Source organism: Eretmochelys imbricata, chromosome 4 (assembly GCF_965152235.1).
Source record: "Eretmochelys imbricata isolate rEreImb1 chromosome 4, rEreImb1.hap1, whole genome shotgun sequence".
NCBI lineage: Eukaryota > Metazoa > Chordata > Testudines > Cheloniidae > Eretmochelys > Eretmochelys imbricata.
This window is the reverse complement of record NC_135575.1, coordinates 59050046-59071595: the sequence shown is the minus strand read 5'-3', so window position 1 is coordinate 59071595 and position 21550 is coordinate 59050046. Positions and strand designations below refer to the sequence as shown.

At 39.8% G+C, this 21550-nt stretch overlaps 1 protein-coding gene across 2 annotated transcripts in view; it reads right to left on the bottom strand.

The window, feature by feature from the left end:
* Positions 1-20244, bottom strand: part of EDNRA (endothelin receptor type A) — a 34973-nt gene extending 14729 nt beyond the window's left edge. The window contains exons 1-2 of one of the 2 annotated variants that reach the window (XM_077814461.1): positions 19843-20244; positions 2109-2236 (exon numbers count right to left, since the gene is read on the bottom strand). In XM_077814461.1, the coding sequence (XP_077670587.1) occupies positions 2109-2236; positions 19843-20244 (530 nt within the window). The remainder of the gene's footprint in view (positions 1-2108; positions 2237-19842) is intronic. The other variant, XM_077814462.1, reaches the window with a different exon arrangement.
* Between the last annotated feature and the right edge of the window lie 1306 nt (positions 20245-21550).

Sequence of the window (21550 nt, the reverse complement as noted above, 5' to 3'; positions counted from 1 at the left end):
GCAACAGTGACCAAAGATGTGGAACACTGGGTTTTTCTGATTGTTCTGCCATTTGAAGTCAAGGATGTATGTGTAATTGACACCAACTGTGGGGCTTGAGGCATAAAACAAAGCTGTTTTATTAATGACCATGTATAACTTTTTCAGATATTTAACTACCTATTGCTCTAGAGAAGTAGTAGTTAAAGCAGCAATGCTTTGTCTTGACTTCCCTTTCAGATAGAATTTCACTGGAGTTTGAATCAATGTTCAGACTTCTTTTCCAGTAAGATCTCAGATTTATTTTGTATTTTAACAAGGCTTTTAATATGACAAAGGAGGTTGGAGGGTTGGGTTTTTTAGCTTGTTACTTATGAAGTGAGCTGTAGCTCACGAAAGCTTATACTCTAATAAATGTATTAGTCTCTAAGGTGCCACAAGTACTCCTTTTCTTTTAACATGATAATAGTTATAATGTTTATGAATATGGTTATTTTACCCCCAACCCATGTTTCTGTGTTTTGCACAATAAGACCAATTAATTTGGCAATAACAAATGAAACCTTTACTTATGTAAAGGCTTCCTTATTTTGTTCTCTGCTTTACTTCCTCAAGTTCTAGTTGAAAATGTTGATAACTTTGATACACAATTTGTCCACAAATATAAGAAATGATGTGTTAATGCAATGATGCCAGGCTCAAAGCAGCACTTCCAAAAACTATGTTGGCTTAGTTTTGCACCATGGAAAACAAGATGCACAATTAAAAAATTTATATAATCCACAATTAGCATGGGTAACTTAGTAGTATCTGTATCTGAAATGGAACATAACATTGCGCTATTACCTCATATTTCTTTAACTGCACCCCAAAACTGAAAAACTTAAAACTCCATCAAGTTTTGGGTCTGAGCACTGGAAAAATAATTTTATCTCCCAAAAGATGTGGGAATGATATTTGCCTCAGTGTAAAACTTTGAAGTAGAAATGTGAGATCGTGAGAGAGTGCTCTAAGGAACAGATCCTATATCAACAACGTATGTGGAATGTATAGTTTATGGGATACATTCTGAGCAGTGCGATCCCACTGGGCCCTATGCTACTCTCACTAATACTACAGTAAATTGGGAGTAACTCCATTATAGTCAATTATCACATATAATACTTTACAAACATTAACTAATTAATCACCAAAACAACCCTATGCTATTTCCATTGAAGTATAAAGCTAGTGTGGGATTAGAATCAGTATTGTGTTAGTTCTCAACACTTAACATTCCTCACAAGGGTATTGTTATCCCCATTTTATATGCTTTGCCAAGGATACATTATTTAGCATCTCACGCTACTACAGTAAATATTTGCAGGGAATATGTTGGGGGCAAACAGACATGTAGGGTCCGATTCAAATTTCAGTTGCACCAGAGTAAATCTAAATTAACCCCAGTGAAATCAGGAACTGCCCCAGAGAGTCAGTTTTCAAAATTTTCAAATGAGGGTGTCTAAAGTTAAATACTTACATAAAAGTGACCTGAGTTTCAGAGATGCACTCAGATCTCCCACTGACTTCAACACTTTTGAAAACCAGGCCCACTTTATTTAAGTCAATTGGACATCTACTGTCATCAGTAGGAGCACTGGATACTTTTTGAGTGCACCCCTAAAAATAAGGACACTTTTATTTAGGGGCCTACGAATGGATTTAGGTTCTTGACCTTAGGCACCCAGGTTTAAAATCTGGGCATGAGTGATTTGTCCATGGCTACAAAGGAAGTAAGCGCAAGCCAGGATTAGAACACAGGGATTCTTTGGCCCGTGCTGTGCTTTTAGATCATTGCCCACAATGACTTGCACCTAGAAAGCTATTTGTCCTTTGAGTGAGGAAAAATTGGGATTTTAGTACATACATTTAGTACATACATACAAAAAAGACGAAAAATTGCCACACAACAAATCTTAACAGTAAAACTGAATCCTATATGTTTTTGAGAGTATGAACAAGACGTATTGTTAAGGTATGCACTTATACCTGTGGTATAACCACACCATTCACGGCTCTCAGTTTTAGAACAAGCACAAGTGAGAGGTCTCAAAGAACAGTGTCCAACAAAAGGATGAGAGATACTATACCTGTCCACACTAAGGGCACAGAGATTGAGGACTGTGATGCCCACTGATGCCTTCTGTATAAAGGGGAGGAATTTGCAAAGAAACAGCCCAAAATCAGAATCCGCAAATGGCCACCGCTGAGCATGAAGCTAAAGAAAGGACATAAGATAATCAGAAATGATAACGTAGACAGTGAATATGTAACAACCTGTAATCATGACCTATCTTCGGATCCAGCCCTGATAGCCCAAAATTCTACATGTTTAAGCAATTCTCTTGGTAATGAATGAAAGTGGGAGGTAATTCTGCTGCCGTAGAAACATGGAGGAATTAAGGAGAGTGTTTAAACATAAGGAGTGGGAGGATGTATTGATCCTCTCCGACTGAGGTAGTAACAGTTTCACTGTTAAAGGATCCTTTCCTAAAATGCTTCAGACACTGTTATGCGCACAGAAAATCAAATTCAGCCCTACCCTGGCATAAACTGGAGCAAACCCCATGTGTCTGCTTTCATCAGGGCTGAATTTGGCCCAGAGTCTAGCATTCAAGGCATGACTCACACCTCATAATGGGACACTTAAGAGCCTAATTCTCATTGTTGCACACAAACAGATTCTTATCATTGTAAATTTACCACTGGAACTTGTGACAGTTTTGGATGTTGGATTATGAAACCTGTGGAAAGATCATTATTACATGTATACAATTAGTACCATGTTATATTTTAAAGGGCAGGCATCCCCCAGGTGGGCTGTGGTAGGTGACAATAGAGAGGCAGTTTTAAGTGAGTATATGCATGAGTGGCAGCAGTTTGGACTAACATTTCTCTCCCCTAGTATGTATCAACATAACAAATGTGAATAAATTGATTCTTGTGCACAATTAGGGAACCAACAGTAATCTCCATCCCAGCTGTCATTTATGCTTTGAACAAGTAAAGATGCATGCAAAGCTTTGCTCCTTGTATTACAGTTTTTTCACATCTATGAAATAGGTTATATAACTCAAAGCCTTATATATAAAATTGAAATACAATGCATCTGAGCCTGGGATGAGATTCTGTCAATGTCCTGAAGTCTGCATAACAGCATTTTTTGAAGGAAGTACAGAATAATAACAATACGTTCATTTTTTTATTTATACCCGAGCTTACTAACTAAAGGCATGGAAGTATTTGTATGACACTCTGCAAGTGGTGATCACAAATGTCTTCCATCTGTTTCAGGGGAAGGTGGGAAGTAATACCCAGTTACTTTGGAGACTTGTAGAGACTATGCTGAGTTTCTCATTGTGTATAACTTAACTAAAAGCAATGATGGGCCCAACCAGCCCCCATGGGTCCTAATCCTCTGAACATTTGAGGAAGTTCAGATCCAGATCTAGATCTTAATTTTGTGGATGACTGTATTAAACCCTGAGATTTGAATATCCCCAAGTTTCACCTCAGAAAAGACTAGTCTCTGCACTTGTGCTTTTCTTCCTCTCTGCACACAAGCACCCAGGTCAGGCACAGTCTGACCAAAAACCTTAAATTAGACCAGCCTTGTTCTAAACATTGGCCAACCACAGTGTGAACTGGTGCCAAATTAGAATTGATAATGAAATCCAAAACCACATGAGTTTCATGACATTTAGGTTTTGCTGTGTACATTTCCTACATATCTGCTAAGCACACAGAATATTATTTTCAAATGTCAACGTAATAGCCTACAGATACAACTGTGGCATTTCCAATCAAAAATTTGTGGAATGTCATATTCCGGCTGCCACTGATCCAGGGCACAATGGTGAAAGGTGGGAGCAAGGAGTCATCCTTTCCCCTTGTACAGCTACACAAGAATTATCTGGAATCTCGGTGCTTTTGCCTTTTGAATACAAAAGGAAAAGTGAGTGTTAGTGGGTCAAGACTCCATCATTGCTGCAGTAGGCTTAAAAGTCATAGAATAATCTTGTATATTAACTCTGCTACTAAGAAAGCAACAAGATGAGGTCTTTGGTATAATGTCTTAAGGATCTTCTCAAGATAAAATCACTCAGAGAAAAAAATTGTATAACATCTTTTCTGATCGTGCTTGTAGAATTGGAATAGATCCCAATCTCTCCAATTCCCAGCAGAGCCTTTGGGTCTCTTTGTGCTCTCTCTTATGCCAGTTTTACATCATTATAACTCAGTGGAATTACTCTGATTACATTGGTACAAATGGTAGCAGAATGAGACTTCATCCCTGTAAACTGATACTGCCTATCTGTACAACAGCCCACCGTCTGAGTGCTAGCTTGAGCTTGCTTGTTTTTAGATTACAAAAATCTTGGGTTTATTTCCACAAATTCTCTTTTTTCCCCCTCTCTTCCTTTTTATTTTCAGCCTGAAATCTGGGGAAAGAGAATATCTTGGACACTTCCCAGCCAGCATCTTTCCTCACATGAGCCCCATACAGAACTCTGGTCACTGTGGAGCCCAGGGAACTTTTTCCAACCCTTATTGTTTATTACTGGACACCATAAAGGCATCTATTCCTAAAGTGCTTTTATACCGAGATTGGCTCCTCGGGTAAGTCTAATTCAGAGCTTTGACAATCAGATAGTCCATAAACATCTGTCCTCTTGTTTCCTGACTGAAGGCCAGACAAATGATTACTCTGTGGTATTAATTGGGTCACTCATCAGTGCATAATTGTTTGTTATGGGTTTCTTGCACCTTCCTTTGAAGCATCTGGCTTAAGAATGACAAAATCTTGGAATAAACTGGACAACAGGGTTTGATCTGGTATGGCAATTCCTATTGTTCTCAGCCAATTCCAAACATCTCTCCACTACACTACTTTGTTGCTAAAGCTTTTTATCTTTGGAGATATTTTGAAAATCTGTCTCTTCTGTCTATGCACTTTGGTTTCCAGGCCATCAATTCTTCTATCCACCTTGATTATCTGGTTAGTAATTTGGACTGTCATTTTTTTCAAGATTACATTCCGGAATCCACATATGATGTGGGTGACCATCAATGTTGGTAAAGGGAAGGTGTGTATGTAGCTGTTTTGAGCACAGGACTGAGAATCATGACTCCTTAGTTCTATTCCCAGCTCTGCCCTGACTGCGGTGCAAACTGGGCAAGTCACTGCACAGCTCTGTGCATCAGTTTACCATAACAGTGTTATGATAAGCCTTTGTTAACCAAGCCTGTGTTAACCAAGCCTTTGTTATACTATAACACTGTTATGGGTAACATACCTTAGTCTCATCTCAAGCTCTTTCCACCTATGGAATGCTCTCTGGTGATTTGCTGCCTCCTCATGGCATGCCAGATTTCTAGCCAGATTTTTCCAGTCCTTTGTTCCTGTAGAATGCAATGTGGCTGGAACATTAGACTGGAAGAGTTTGCAACAAAAACAGCATGCAGCATTCTGAGATTTTGAGTACATAAGACATGGCCTCTACACTTTGTCACCATTGGGGATTTCACACCAGTAGTGTGTTGGATGGAAACTTCTATTTTCATTGTCTTTGGGGAACATGAAATTTTTCACTTGCTGTTGCCCATGCAATACAAGGAAGTCCCTCAGGCTACTGCTCAAGAGGGTCCACAGTCCTGGATCATCTAGACTTAAGGAACTAAACTCAGCAGCTGCTGTTTCTTGTGCCTCCACCACAGTCTTCTCTGATCTACACTTTTCTTCAGGAATGTGCATGGTTACATCCATTTGAGATCGAGATATGGGTGCTGCAGTAGCTGCCAGGTCACCTGCACTCTAACTGGAAGATGAGGCATCTCCTCACCACTCACATCCTCACTGGGGCCAGAAGGCTTACCATGAACATTTGTGTCTATGTATCTCAGGAGAGCTCCTTCCTGCTTAGATAGAAAAGCTTCCTTTGCTTGCTTGCTTTTTCTGAATGCTGCCCCAGAGGGGCGTTTTCTTCTTTCACTCTTGACTGCTGTTCTGTGTCAGCTATAGTGGCTCTCAACACTCAGTTGAAGGGGACAAATAAGCAGGGTGGTAGCAGGGCCTGTGTGAGGGAAGATGTCAGTGTCTTAAGGGCCTAACTGACTCCTACTACTTCAGTTGACTGCCTGTTCTCCTCAAGTGGATTACGGGAAGCAGCAGGAAACAGGACGCTTCCTGAGAAGCTGGTGTTAATCAGTCTAGGCTCCTGGGGTGCTAGAGAAGTACATAAGGGTCCCCCTCCTCTCTCTCCCTGCAGCTCATGCTGCTTTCTGTTATTCCCTTTCACCTTTTCTCCTGCCTGCCTGTTATGTCTCTTGTGGCCTCCTTCCTCCAGCACAGCACTCCACCATCTCTGTGCATCTAGTGCAGGGAGAATACATATGCACCAGCAGCAGACACAATTTTCTACGCTCTGGGTCCTAGTGGCGCCCCCCACAGTCTGGCACCTGAGGCGGCCGCCTCAGTTCACCTCAAGGTAAAGCCAGCCCTGACTGCATTTTAGAAGCTGGATGGGAAGTGGGTGGGGGAAGCTCAAAGTTTTGATAGTTGGAAGTTTTACTGCCTGGGAAATGCAGGAGGCAGCTTAATATATTGGGATAAGCATATTACCTGAATGCTTTTTCTAACATAATAAGCAGTAAAATAGTTAATAATGTTGACAATCAATGTCATTAGGTTTCAGAGTCAACACCCAGTTTCTGTTTCGGGCTGTCTGCATACTTGGATAGACTCTACTACTTTGGCATATGGTAAATTAATATTCTGAAAGTTATCTTTGCAGCCATATGGCTTAGAACCCTTTTTTCTAAAAAAATGAAAGCTTAAATTTTGGAGCACAATTCTGCAGCGTGTGTGGGTGAACGCTGCACCAAATTCTGCAGCAGCAGAATTACAGAATAGACACTGGTAATAGCTCTGCATTCTGACATCCAAGGTAAACACTCTTTTTCTCTCTATTAATATGTTCCAATTGTTAAAAATTATTTAATCAGAATACGACAAATGATATATTAAATATTCCTATGGAGTCAGCAAAATTTACATCTGGTTTAATCTTACTTATAGTACAGGCTACTTATCTAGTATTTCTAAATTAAAGTTCACAGCTTGTTGTCAAAGCTACTGGCTGTTGAGTGGGGAAAAGTTTGCATGACACAGCAAAATATTCAGTATTCATTGAATACTGAGCATTTAGGTATTCATCCTGTCCTTTAAGGATAAGTTCTGATCTGTCCCATTGAAATTTTGCCCCAGTTTACACCCATCCGCCACAGTCACTCAGAATACTTGAATTGCTTCTATTTATGCTTTTTGGCACATAATAGTTTTTTTTTTTAAAGTGCCCCTTCAAACATTTGAAAAAAATCAGTGTGTGTGTATGGAATATCTGCTTTCCTTCATTTCAGGCCCACCTCCATGTTCTAATTGGATTCCTCAGATTTTGAGAGATATTTTGATAATTCATACCTTTCAGCCCATTCGAACGTTTACATTGTTTAAGGCCAATGACATGTTTCTGTATAAATCCAAATCCTTCACATCTGAAGGAAGTTGATCGTGTAATTGCAAGTTGAATGGTAAGAGGCATCATTCAATATGTATAGTTTTAACAGGAATATTTTGTTTCTTTAACTGTATATAAAATATATAAATACTAGAGAGAGAGAGAGGGCCCCAGACTCAGGTCTCAGTACCCCCTACTTCTGGAGAGGTTAGAATATAAGTTTGGTTTCACTTGCTATTATACTAAAGGCATGATTCTACAGAGTGCTGAGCACTTCACCTTTCCCAGGAAATGCTCAGCACTTTCAGGTGTGATCTGTAAAGCAGCATACTTGTATTTAACCAAACCACAGCAGACAAAATGCTGTCATCTTTCCAATGGTTTCCCACTTTGATGAAAACATACACTCTATGTACCAACTGCTGATATCCTAACTAGGATTTGTGCTTGAACCATTGTAAAGAATAATGAATGATAGGATGAAGTTTCACCAGCAAGTTATTGATCAGTTCCTCTGATTCCAGCTGAACTTACAGAATATATTTAACAAACTACAAGCCCGAGTTTTCTAAAGGGATCATTATGTGCACAAGAAATACGCTCTACCTACACTCCCATCTATTAAACAGGGAGGGGTGGGGTCTGGCTCCCACTCATTATACTCTGAGTAGCCCAGTTAACTTCTTGATGACCACTTTACTACAGCCAGCAAGAATCTATTCTATATGGACTGGCAGTACTCCAACAAATATTTGCCAGGTGTATATTTGGGTTTTTTCAATAATGCTTCGCTTGGCTGAGGCCTTCGATTCATTTCAGAGGCCACAGAACAGCTGCTAGAGATGGAAGGGCCTAATCTGTAAAATTTCGATTTCCAGTGCCCCACAAGATAATTGCCCAGCCAGTTATGGAGACATGGCTCCAGCTGCAAAATTCAGATCTATGTTTGGATCTGGGCCAAATAACTATTGCTTTCAATTCCTACTGCTGAAGGTAGGATTTGAAGTGGCACTGTCAAGAGGAAAGGCTTTGCATGCTGTTATCAATCCCCTTAGCCATCCAAACATTTATTTACCATTATAGTTAACACTTAAGAGTTAGTAGAAAGAAAGTCAGTTGTTCTTTTATTTGCACTGTATATGGCACCAGCATATTTCAAGCAATGGAAACGAATGTGCACTTTGTAGTGACTATCTGAAACTCTGCTACTACAAAGAAAATATTGGCATCAAAAAGAAAAGTCTTGTACTTGAAAAAGGTTCATTTAGTCACTGGTTTTCACAGTGAGACCCTGTCATAGTTGCAGCATGTACACTTCCTCCTGACACCCCAGGAATCTCTCCTTTCGCAAGATGAAAAGTATTTTATTCCTTTTGTTTTGTCCTTTCTATTTTTTCCTTAACTGAAGTAACACTAGTACTGAATCATTATACATCCCTTTTAAGTTGATTTTAATAAAAATCACTGGAATCAGAATTAATTTATTTCATTTTTCAGATTAATTTTGCAATTATTTTGGTGGGTAGTTTCCATTATTATTCAGCCCTGCTTATGCATTTATTGCTTTCCTTTGGATAAGGTGTCAGATTTTTCCTCTTCAAATATCTTTAGAATCAGTAGGTCTGATCCTGCTAGCACTTGCATTAGTTTTACACCACTGCAAGTCCAATGTCCTCTATTTTCCCATTAGGGTACAAGTAACTCCTAAAAACTTCAGTACGAATTACTCGTATCCTTTGCATGGGACTTTTGGACCCATTGATTTTAATGGAGTTACTTCTGATTTACATGGGCGTGAGATAAAAATCAGACCCACTGAGCCTGATCTTCCACTGCCTTGCATGTTATATAGTCTGCGCACAGTGGATGTGTAATGTTACCTAATCAAAATGGCACTCAAAGGAACAAGACAGTGGAGAATCAGGCTCAGTATCTCTCCGGGTATTCTGACACTCCATAATACAGGCCACATCTCCAGCACAGGAACTATAGGGACACATCTACAGCACCACAGCTATGCCAGCATAACCCACTAGTGTCGACACAGCCTACAGCAACAGAAGGGATTTCCCTGTCACTGTTGGAACCACACCTCCCTGAGTGATGGTAGCTAGGTCAATGGAAGAATTCTTTCATTGCCATAGGTGAGTTTACACTGTGGTTATGACGGCACAGCTACAGCACTCAGGGGTGTGGATTTTTTTACCCTTGATTGCCATAGCTATGTTGACCTAAGTTTTAAGGCCCACCATCAAATGGATTCTACTTTTGCAATACCATTAGTAAAGTCTCCAAGGTTTCAGGACAGGAGACTTCCCAAAAGAAACATGTTTTCCCCTTGTGCATTTCACAGCCACAGGGTAGTCTGTAAAATCAATCGATGGTGCAATTCCTTTGAGAGAACAGAGTGTCGTCAACAACATATTTTTACACTGAAATCAGAAACTGAGATGTCAAGGTTCTACTCTTGGTATTCAGAAAAATTGACCAACCAGCCACAACTTCCGAGCATCCCCCTCTCTTCTTACAACAGCCTCTCCACCCAGATTTTGGAGAATTGACGCAAACAAGGAAGAAGCGTTGAGAACATTCCACTGAAATGATTTTTAAATATCACCCAGTTGGTTTTACTTTGCTGTTCTTGCTATTTGTTAAGCACCATTAGTGAGCGAGCTGCTGTACGAAACACAGATAAAGACCCAGGCACCTAATCCAGGTCCCAAGCAACTTACAATCTAAGAGACAGAATGTTATAGTCCTCCTACATGTGTACACAACAGTACATATGCACATAGGAAAATCTTGAACCTAGAGCCAAGTACATGGGCTGCATTGGATACTCGATGTGAAATGGCTCTGAGCTGCTCTGTAGGTGCAGGTGGCCACCGCTACATCCCCAGAAAACCAGACATTCCAGTATTTCTAGGAACAGCGTGGGCCCTCCCCTGCCGGTGTGACCTCATACACATGGTACATGTAAGGTTACACAACATGGAAGATGCCATTTTTCAGAGCATGCCAACCTGGACCTGACAGCATGACCTCGTGCTCTCTTGAAGCTAAGCTCTGTTTAACAGAGTGTGTGTGCTTTTTATGTAGCACACTTTCCCCTTACGCAGTAGAATTGCATAGGTTCCATGGCCAAAGGACCCTTTGTTGTTGTGGAGGTGGGGCTGGATTTTCCCCTTAGTGAAGATATCTAGATGGAACTTTGTTAGGCATTGTACTCTCCAACGGCTGTACTTCTGGGACTGCAATCTGCTTATCGCAACTTGCTAATATGGCCCTCATTTTGAAAAAGTCTCAAAACCCTTGAAATGAACCATGCAACTTGAAGCAGAGCAATGTGCATTTTTTGCTTGCAACTCTGCTGTTTGTATAGTCCAAGAATATGATTTTGGCCCTTATTTCTCTCTTGCCCAAAACTGGATGGAAGGGGACAAACTAATATAAAATATCTTTAGCTCTTCAAGAGCCACAGTCCTGGTGTACCCTCCCCCTGGTGAGGTTAGTGTTGGAGTATGGACGAGAGACAGGGAGTTAGTCTGGGACCCAAGCTATCCCAAGCCTCAATATTGCAGATACCCAGCCAGCTATGTGTTGGGACTCCCTCTACATGTCTCTCTGGTCCTCCACCAGCCACTTCTGGCCAGTATGCTATCACTGGTTGTCTCCCCTTATGTTTTATAGGTCAGTCATTCTCAACCAGGAGTCCGGGAACCCCTGGGGGGCCCTGAGCAGGTTTCAGGGGGGCCACCAAGCAGGGCCAATGTTAGACTTGCTGGGGCCCAGGGCAGAAAGCCAAAGCCCCATCACATGGGACTGAGGCCCGGGGCTCTGTGTCCCACCCCCCGGGGCTGAAGCCAAAGTCTGAGCAATGTAGCTTTGCCAGGACTCCTGTGGAGTGGGGCCCCAGGCCATTTCCCTGCTTGCTGCCCCCTATAGCCAGCCATGGCTTTTATATGCAGAAAACGAGTCATTGTGGCACAGGTGGGCTGTGGAGTTTTCATAGCATGTTGATGGGGGCCTCAGAAAGAAAAAGGTTGAGAACCCCTGTTATAGGGAATCAGAAAGCATGGAGCTTCAAACAACACTAACTCTCCACAGTGCATATTGCAGTTCTTTGTGGGGAGCATATTGTTAGTTTTGCTCCTCCCTCCTATTCGATTTTCTGCGAGAACAATGGGCAATGCAATTTTTTTGTAAGGGGTGAAAGGTCCTGTGGAGAGGTAGGGAGTATCAGCAAGGCCATTTCATTTTCTCCCCTCTGCACTGTCCCATCACAGTTTTTTCTGCAGCTTTTACTCCCCTTTGTCCTGCTCAGCAGAGGTGGGAGTGAGCAACAGGGCCTCTGGCAATAATATCCTTGGATTCCTAGTTTTTTTCTTCCCACTTAGGCAGTGAGATGTAACTATGGATGAGGCTGTACAGACCTTACTGTGAAGCAGAAGGGTTACATTTCACAGAGATGCTGAAAGCTCAGATAACGAATGCCTGGTTCTGAAGCAAACAGCAGGTAAAAGTTTTTGAGTTTGTCTTTAAAATTCTTGTACTATTATTTTACGAAGTCTGCGTAGTGGTAAAGCATTCCTTACAATTCTAGACATCTCCCTTGTGGTATTTTTGTTGTTTACACAGTATGATTAGTTGCTCTTTTTATTTGGTCTGTGGTGTTGGCAAACGTCCTCTTCTTTTGAGGTGTACTGTACTTCAAGTTGTGCTACTCTTCTTCAGAGGAATTATCTGTTAGGTATGCTTGTGTGCATGGTGGTTTGTTGAAAAGATTATTTTTCCCAATCCCTGGGCAAAGTGCCTCTTTTATTTTATTTCCAATTGTGTTGCCTTTTGTATGTTGCTAAAGGAGAGTGACAGTATTGCTAACGAACTACTGCAGAACTCCTGAACCCTGGATATGTGCAATCAGAACACTCCCTTGTTATCTGTCTATTTCAGCTGATTGAAGAAGGAACAGAGAGAACATTCTAAAACATTCTTGTTATACCTAGGGCACCTAGCTACTACAGTGATCAATGCACTACAGATCCACAGACACCATATATTAGAAGGAAGGGCAGGGAGGAACTGGTTATGTGCTGGGTGAGGACAAGTTACCTCTCAAGGGGTTTCAATACTGCCTACTAGGTACAGCTGTGAGTAAGAGGTGATGCAGCTCTGCACCACCACAGGGGGAGCTCTGGTAGGGATTGTACTGCAGGAGGCAAAATCTCTTCCGCCAGCTCTTTGGAGTGCAGTGCAAAGGTACATGTTGTACTTTCTTTTAGGTTGCTATAATCTGCTTCCACAGTGCAAATGGGGAAGACAGGTCCTTGTTTCTGTCTCTTCCTGGCCCCTGTTGACCCCATTTGGGGTGATTTGTGCCACCAGGTACGTTAGGATGGAGCAATTCCTGTATCCTCTCAGGACTGCTTTTGTACCCAGCCATCGCATGTGGGCATCAGGAAGGGAAGACTCATTTTGCCCCTCCTCTCCCAGACACCCAGACTCAGAACATTCTTACCATTAATGTACTGAGTTCTGTGTAACTTGCAGGTACCAAGCCACTACTTCTTAAAATCACTGATCTGAACAGAGTGGAAGTTCAGATGCAATCTGTATGCAATCTACCCTTGAAGGAGCTAATACTTAATGGAAAACATGTATTCATAGAATCATAGAATCATAGAATATCAGGGTTGGAAGGGACCTCAGGAGGTCATCTAGTCCAACCCCCTGCTCAAAAGCAGGACCCATCCCCAATTAAATCATCCCAGCCAGGGCTTTGTCAAGCCTGACCTTAAAAACTTCTAAGGAAGGAGATTCCACCACCTCCCTAGGCAACGCATTCCAGTGTTTCAACACCCTCCTAGTGAAAAAGTTTTTCCTAATATCCAACCTAAACCTCCCCCACTGCAACTTGAGACCATTACTCCTTGTCCTGTCCTCTTCCACCACTGAGAATAGTCTAGAACCATCCTCTCTGGAACCACCTCTCAGGTAATTGAAAGCAGCTATCAAATCCCCCCTCATTCTTCTCTTCCGCAGACTAAACAATCCCAGTTCCCTCAGCCTCTCCTCATAAGTCATGTGTTCCAGACCCCTAATCATTTTTGTTGCCCTTCGCTGGACTCTTTCCAATTTATCCACATCCTTCTTGTAGTGTGGGGCCCAAAACTGGACACAGTACTCCAGATGAGGCCTCACCAATGTCGAATAGAGGGGGACAATCACGTCCCTCGATCTGCTCGCTATGCCCCTACTTATACATCCCAAAATGCCATTGGCCTTCTTGGAACAAGGGCACACTGCTGACTCATATCCAGCTTCTCGTCCATTGTCACCCCTAGGTCCTTTTCCGCAGAACTGCTGCCTAGCCATTCGGTCCCTAGTCTGTAGCTGTGCATTGGGTTCTTCCGTCCTAAGTGCAGGACCCTGCACTTATCCTTATTGAACCTCATCAGATTTCTTTTGGCCCAATCCTCCAATTTGTCTAGGTCCCTCTGTATTCTATCCCTGCCCTCCAGCGTATCTACCACTCCTCCCAGTTTAGTATCATCCGCAAATTTGCTGAGAGTGCAATCCACACCATCCTCCAGATCATTTATGAAGATATTGAACAAAACCGGCCCCAGGACCGACCCCTGGGGCACTCCACTTGACACCCGCTGCACATGGGCAAAATCCTGCTTTAAACTGGAGTTTCTCATCCGAGTATGGATGGTGGGGGTTTAGATTTATGTTTGCAGTGGGCTTGGTTCTACACCCCTTTTGCACATGCAAGTCCTTTAGACTTCAGTGGATGCTACTTGCTTAGAAGGACGATAGGATCAGGTCCATTTTGTTTCATTATTATCCATATTAATTGTGATGGTAAAAAGAAACCCAGCTAAGTGTACCAAACTGTTAAACATTGTGACTTTTAATTAAATCCTTGTGCAGGAGGTGGGGATAGGTTAGTTTAGCTCCTCACCGCACATTCAGACTTTTTGCTGCCCAAAAATGCTAATGACTAGGAGTGCTGCAACATAAGACTTCGTTCAGCAGAAAGAAAAAGGCAGAGATTTCATGCAAATTTACCACAGGCTGGTCACATGCTATTTACCAGAGGCATGCCATTCACAATACTCCGCCTAATGCTACTGTACACGAACCGCTGAGGTTTGGATGCTGGTGTGACTAGGATATGAACCTACCAACAGAAAACCTCAGTCCATAAAAGATAACACTCTTTTGTTCATCTTGAGCACTGGAGATATATATCAGCTCTCTGGATTGGGGTCATTGACTTCACCACCAATGAAATGAATATGAAAAATACCCTGTTAATCAGATTTAAAGAAGAAAGGTACAGAAGGGGCCAGTTTGGCCTCAGTTATTTGTATGTAACCTAATGGTCCAGAGAGTTAAAACTATTAAATGTAAGGCAAGGAGTCATACATCAACCTTATTTCCTAGGTTAGATTTGAATGATTAGATCTTTGTTTTAAGTATACATTAAAAACACACACAGGGTGGAAGGTGAGCTCATGTTAAAATTGTAACTTAATGCTTTCCAGGGAAGCTGGGTTGCATTAGACTATTTAATTTATGTTTTAATCATAAATATTTATGAAATCCTATTTCAACCCCCATCAGATATTACTCAATCCTGAACACTTTGCCATATTTTACATGTTATGTTCACTGCTCCAGCAATTTTTTACAAAAAATAGTGATAGGTTTTTTTTATTCCCTTGCTGGATTCAAGTAACTCTCATGGACTTGTAGGCATCAGGAAGGGATCCCTTTGCAGGGAGATTTGGGCCCAAGCAGTGTAAACACAATAGAAATTTGATTAAAAACAAAACTAAAAGTTGTCTTAAGACCAGTGTTTCAGTCTGTTATGGCTCAGGCAAATTAGTGAATATTGCTAATGTCTAGAACATTTTTGTAAATCCTTAGGGGGTAGCAGTCATGAGGAAAAGAGGTTATAGGGTAATAGTAGTTGGAGACAAAAAAGTCCTAGAAGATATTTGAGTCCATCTTCCTGACAAGGCAGGTTTAGAAAATAACTTAAATATAAAGGACCAGATCCTTAGCTGATATATGACTCCACTATGTCTGTTTGCAGTATTGCTTCACATTTAATTAGTTCAAACTGCGAATTACAGGAAGGATCTCAATTGGTAATATAGTGGTAGACTCTTCAAGAAGAGATAAAGGTTCAGATTGTGAGAGTAAATCCCATAATTTATTTCCTGGAAACCACTTTCTGGCATTTTGATTAGGTTTATGGAAAAATATACCCAAGTTCTGAATATATTCTTCACTTTTTATGATTGTGTGTGACTGGCAATTAGTAAATTTGCTGTATTTGAAATTTACATTTTATGACTATAATACATTTAGGTTAATTTATATTTTCATGATTTCATATACCTTATAAATGCAAAAAAACACAAAAGAGACAGATTTTGATACAGCAAACAATAATGAAATAACCTGCCCACAGAGGAAGCTTATTCTTAGGCCCAGTCAGTTAGTGTATGGTTTATGTCTTGAATCATGAAAATTTCTGTCTCTTATATATTTTTATCCCGTTACCTAACTGTGGAAGTCTTATTATCTAGATAAATGTTTGCACTCTGATGTCCAGGAAAGTTTGTCTGACTAAACAGTGCGGGATCTGTAACTTACAAAACATTTGAAATCATTTATACATAAACAATTGTGTTATATTAATTTGTAATAGAAACAATTAATACTATCTACAGCAGAAAACCGTTCTGGTGCCTCCAACTCAAACTGGTCTGGCTTTGCTGAAGTTTATATGGCTCAGCATGAAGCTGACTTCTGAAATATAGACGCTTAAAATTTAGATCAAAACTGAGTGCAGAAAACCTTTAAACTGGTGTTTGACCCACGAGGAAGAAAGCAAACTTTGTTTCTCTGAATTCTGATTTTTCATTAAAAACCAGTCACATCCATTTCCAAGTTCCAATAATATTTTCAGCAGGTCCCAAAGAAGATGCCATGAGTTGCAGCTGGCAGAATGCAGTTAAATGCTGCTGTGGATTTTAGGATTCCTGTATGTCCTAAAGACAGAGCGTATTTTAAACTAAATTATAAAGTAGAACATTTTTTTAGAAGTAGTTACTATTTAAAAACAACTCTTCCTTTGACTAGTAATATCACCATGTGTTTTTTAAGTCATGGAATGGTTTATATTAAAAATGTACTATAATAACATTAACATTTGTTAGGGGAATTGCCAAAGTGCTCAGTTCTAATAAAAGCTTCTCAGCCAACTGACAGTACACTTCAGGGATAGAAATATATAATATATTATATTTCAAAAACTTATTCAGGTTGCAAAGTCAAGCTCTCAAAAATTAAGAAGTAGGAGAATTTACTTTAATGCAACTTTAATTCTGCTCCCTGTGTGTATGAATTGAACACCGGTTGAAATCCTAGCTCCAGAAAAGTAAATAGCAAAACTCCCACTGACTTCAGTGGGGCCAGGATTTCAACTACAGTCTTTAATTACATGATTATATACTATTTTTTCCACAGTGCCAAAAGGGTATTTTGATAGGGTGAGTGAGGGCCATTTTGTTTGTATTCTGTGTGGCTGCTTTAGAATGATGCATGAGATACAGCAGGGCTAGCAAGCATGCATAGTGCCAGTGGAATATTCAGAGATATAGGGCGGGTAATATCTTTTATTGGACCAACTTCTGTTGGTGAGAGAAACAGGCTTTCGAGCCAGAGAGAGCTCATCTCAGGTCTGAAGAGGAGCTCTGTGTGGCTCGAAAGCTAGTCTCTCTCACCAACAGAAAGTTGGTCCAATAAAAGATATTACCTCACCCACCTTGTCCCTCCAATATCCTGGAACTGACATGGCTACACCTACACTGCACACAGTAATGGAATATTTAGAAAGTTAATGAACAAATCTCTAACAGGTTCTACGATGCATCTAAAAATGACAACTTTCTCTAGCTTGTAGCTTGACTACATTTCAATCGATTTTCATAAAACCGGCAAAATGTCCTCTGATCCAGGACTATCCTCCTCCCAAATTTCAAGTTCATGCTCTAAGTCAAGGAGAGCTCTTTAAAAAATAGCTTGAGGAAAATTTTTAATATTATCAAAACTACCTCTAAACTCATTCTCAAAACACCTGTACCACTTCTGCTGAAACTTTCCAGTAAAATTCCATCTCAGGCAAAAGCAGAACATAGAACATATTCCAAGATGCACCATGGCAGTTCAACCAGAGAAAGACTAGAGATCATATAGGATGTAGTCCAGCCCATGGAGAAGAATGGGAGCATGAGGCACCTGAATTACATCTCCCATAAGGCACTAAAGCAGCTCAGGCAGATGTATATTAATGTCAAACTGACCCAAATCTAAACCTTTAGAGTCTATTCGATAAGCTAAAATATTTTGATTTGGGTCAGCTCAGCCTGAAACAACATATTTCATTTTGATTTTCCCAATGGAAAATTGAACATTTTTGGAAAAGTTAAAATTTTGCCACAGAAGATTTCGATTTTTCAGAATTTGCACTTTCCATTGAAAAACAATTTTAATGGAAAATTTTCATCCACTGTAGTTGCTACCAGCTTCTAATACAACACATGTATTTTTATGACCACAACTTTGGCTTGATTCTGATCTCACTGGTTTAAAACCAGGAAAATGCTATTAACTTATTAACCTCTAATCTATACCAGTGTAAGTGAGATCAGAAACAGGCCCTGTGTCTTATTTCATACATATACACATATATTTGATTAGTTTTATAAAAAAACAAAGTAGAATTTCTTATAGCCTTGTGGTATGTACCACTGTATTATAGTTCTGCCCCTAATTATAATTTATAGTATACATTTCTAGAGAGAGAGATTTTCAAAATCTGAGCTATTTTCTTTTTATTTTAAAACCCATTTTTAAGCCCTAATAGGCAAACATTTACTATATATTTTATTAATGAAAAAAGATATATATGTGAGTGTGAAAAAATCAGAAATTTGCCAAAAATCTTTGGAGGTTAAATTGTTTATTTTATAACAGTGGTTTTCAACCTATGGTTTATGGACAGTTGGGGGTTCACAGACTATGTCTAAGAGGTCCGTGAAAGGTTGTTGTTATCATAGAACAGTGGTTTTCAACCTGTGGTTGGCAGACCCCTGTGGGTCTGCAGGCTATGTCTGAGATTGCCAAAGGGGCCCACGCCTCCATTCAAAAGTTTTTAGGGGTCCGCAAATGAAAAAAAGGTTGAAAGCCAGTATTTTATAATATTATGCCTTGTTTGAGGTCCTAGGGAAAGAATAGTCATAATAATCTCAGCAGTGTGTTTGCTTTCCAGACTCACAAGGCTAAAGTGAGAAAAACTTTACAAACATATTTCAAGGGTTTCTAAAACACATTCAGGCAAGTTTCAAGATCAGCCAAATATTTTGATCCCCATGAAAATAACCAAGGTACAATCCTGTTCTTGTTCACATCAACAGCAGCTATATTAGGTCCCACAGGAGTCTTTTGCTTAATTAAAAAAAATGTGTCTTTTAAAATCTATTTCTAATTGTAGTTCTGTCCTTCCAACCCACAGCATATATCAGTGAAGTCTAGACCTCTTTGGGCCCAGTATAATCATATGATATAATCATGCAAGTTTATGGTCAAATTTGGGCCAGTAAATGTACAATTCAATATAAAAAGTAGCCTTTTATGGGTTTGCTTATTATATATTAAATCAAGGCTGCACTGCGTAATTTAGTTACATTTAAAAGAATTGTTTATAATCCTTCATGTATTTTGACAAATCCAGCTGCCAAACAGTACTTAAACACTATTCTGATGTATAAGTGGCCTTAACAATCATAAACTGATTTGAGCCTCTGCCATGACTGAATGTTAAATTCAAGCCCTACCACTCAACTCTATTGACATTCTGGAAGGGCTAATAAATCATCACACAAAGACTGTGTAAATCATAGGAAATATTTTCTGTATAAACAAAGGAAGACTAGGATATGTTCCCCAAATGGTAGCTATCAATCTGATCCATAAAGAGAACAGCCGTCTTTTCAAAAGCTGCTCTCTTCATTTGTTTAATTCTGTCCTCAGCTAGTTGTCTGAAGGACACCATCCAAAACCTAAAAATGATGTCTTGACATTTGCTTTTGAACATAGACTGAGTTACATTTCCCTTTCCTTTATAATTAATAAATAGAAAAGCAGTAATTAGAAACAAACACACTGATACGTTGTCACCCTGTTAAAGAACAGCAGTTAAAGTGTACCCGTTGCTGCTTCCTACCTTATATACATTGATAGGAATATCAATGACAATATAGATAAGATCTCCTAGTGCCAGGCTAGCTATCAGCGCATTGGGGCCATTCCTCATACACTTGTTCTGGTAAATGATCCTCAGCAAAGTTGCATTCCCAACCAATCCAACGATGAAAATAATACAAGCTATCACTGTGTTAACGTATTTGAAAGTGTCAACAATTTTAGTCCGTTGGGAGCAATAGTTTGTTTTGTTGGGTACCATGGGTCGGCTAGTAGTAAGGAGTAAGCTGGGCTCTATTCCAGAGTACGTGGTCAAATAGTTTCCAGAATCACTCAGATTGGTGTAATATCTGTCAGAACTGTCGCTGAGGACACATCCAGTGACAAGCAGTAGCAAGGAGACTCTTAAACAAAAGGTTTCCATCCTAAAGTCTTGAATAGCAGGCACATTCAATGAAATAGTTCTTTCAATATTTCAGTGTGATCCTTCTCACTTCTTCACCTATATGGAGAAACAAAACATAAACAAAACACAGATTAACAATTATCTTATTTCTCATTTCAAAAGAAGTGCTTGTTCAGCTTGTTTTTTATACTAGTTAAGCTATCTTGAATAATAGATTACAAAATGAGACAGAAAATCCCCATGGCATCTGAGGGGTAGTGCTAAAGAAATCCTGCCATATCACAAAAGTGTGTAGGAGTATTTGTCTATATAAGGGATAAAGCATTCCAGACAACAAGTGATGGATAAGAGTTTTGTCACAAGACTTAAGCTTCCCAGTCGAGTAAATCAGCATGGGGTGTCTTGGCAGCATTACTGATACTTTAATCAAAAGAAAATTTAAATTTTTCCATAGCTGGAGTTCTGCTAAATAACAAAGCCACAACCCTAAATTCATAAATTCTATTTAAGGCCAGAATGTATTGTTATTATTATTTGTTTTAATATTTGTTGGTGTACTGCAAAAATCATGCTATAGACCTATTTTTCTTTGCCATAATAATTAGCTGGCTTTTAAAATTTAAAAGCCCTGAATATATCATTTTCAAGTCCAGTTCATGAATAAGTAGTTCATTTAGTGCCAGATCCAAAGCCCTCAGAAGTAAATGGAGAGACTCATATTGACTTCAGTAGGCTTTGGATCAGGCCCTTAATGCTTTTAAATCTGCTACATATACTAGTAGGCTAGTAGAAATTTATCCTGGATATTTCAGAATTCCAGTGCAGCTCATGTTCAGATGTTAATGGTAGATAAGTTAATTATAATTGTATAAAAAAGCAAACATGATAGATATTGCATACTAAATACTTGGCATGACATCCCAAGGAATAACCCATGAAATCTGCTGCTTTTAAAGGGCACATCAGTAGTAGGACATTCTTCCACCACAAGTGTGACCCTGAGTAACAGAAAAGTCTGTGGCCTATTTACTGCAGTGGAGGATGGTTATCATCAATATTAGTAATGCTGCATCATGCTTCAGGTCATAGAAACCACTCTGGGATTCTCTTTTGTGAAGTTTAGTGCGCACTCTCAAGCCCCAAAGATTTTTTCCCTTCCCTTCAGCTCAGTGTGACAAACTATCACAAGACATCTCTGTGTGAACTAGGATAAAGTCAAGGGCAGTGTTGAGCCAAACTGGAGATTTGAAAGTCCAGTGCTGCGTAATATTACTAGGAGAACTTGAATGAAGGAGTTGCAGAGGTACTTTTAAGTTAATTAATT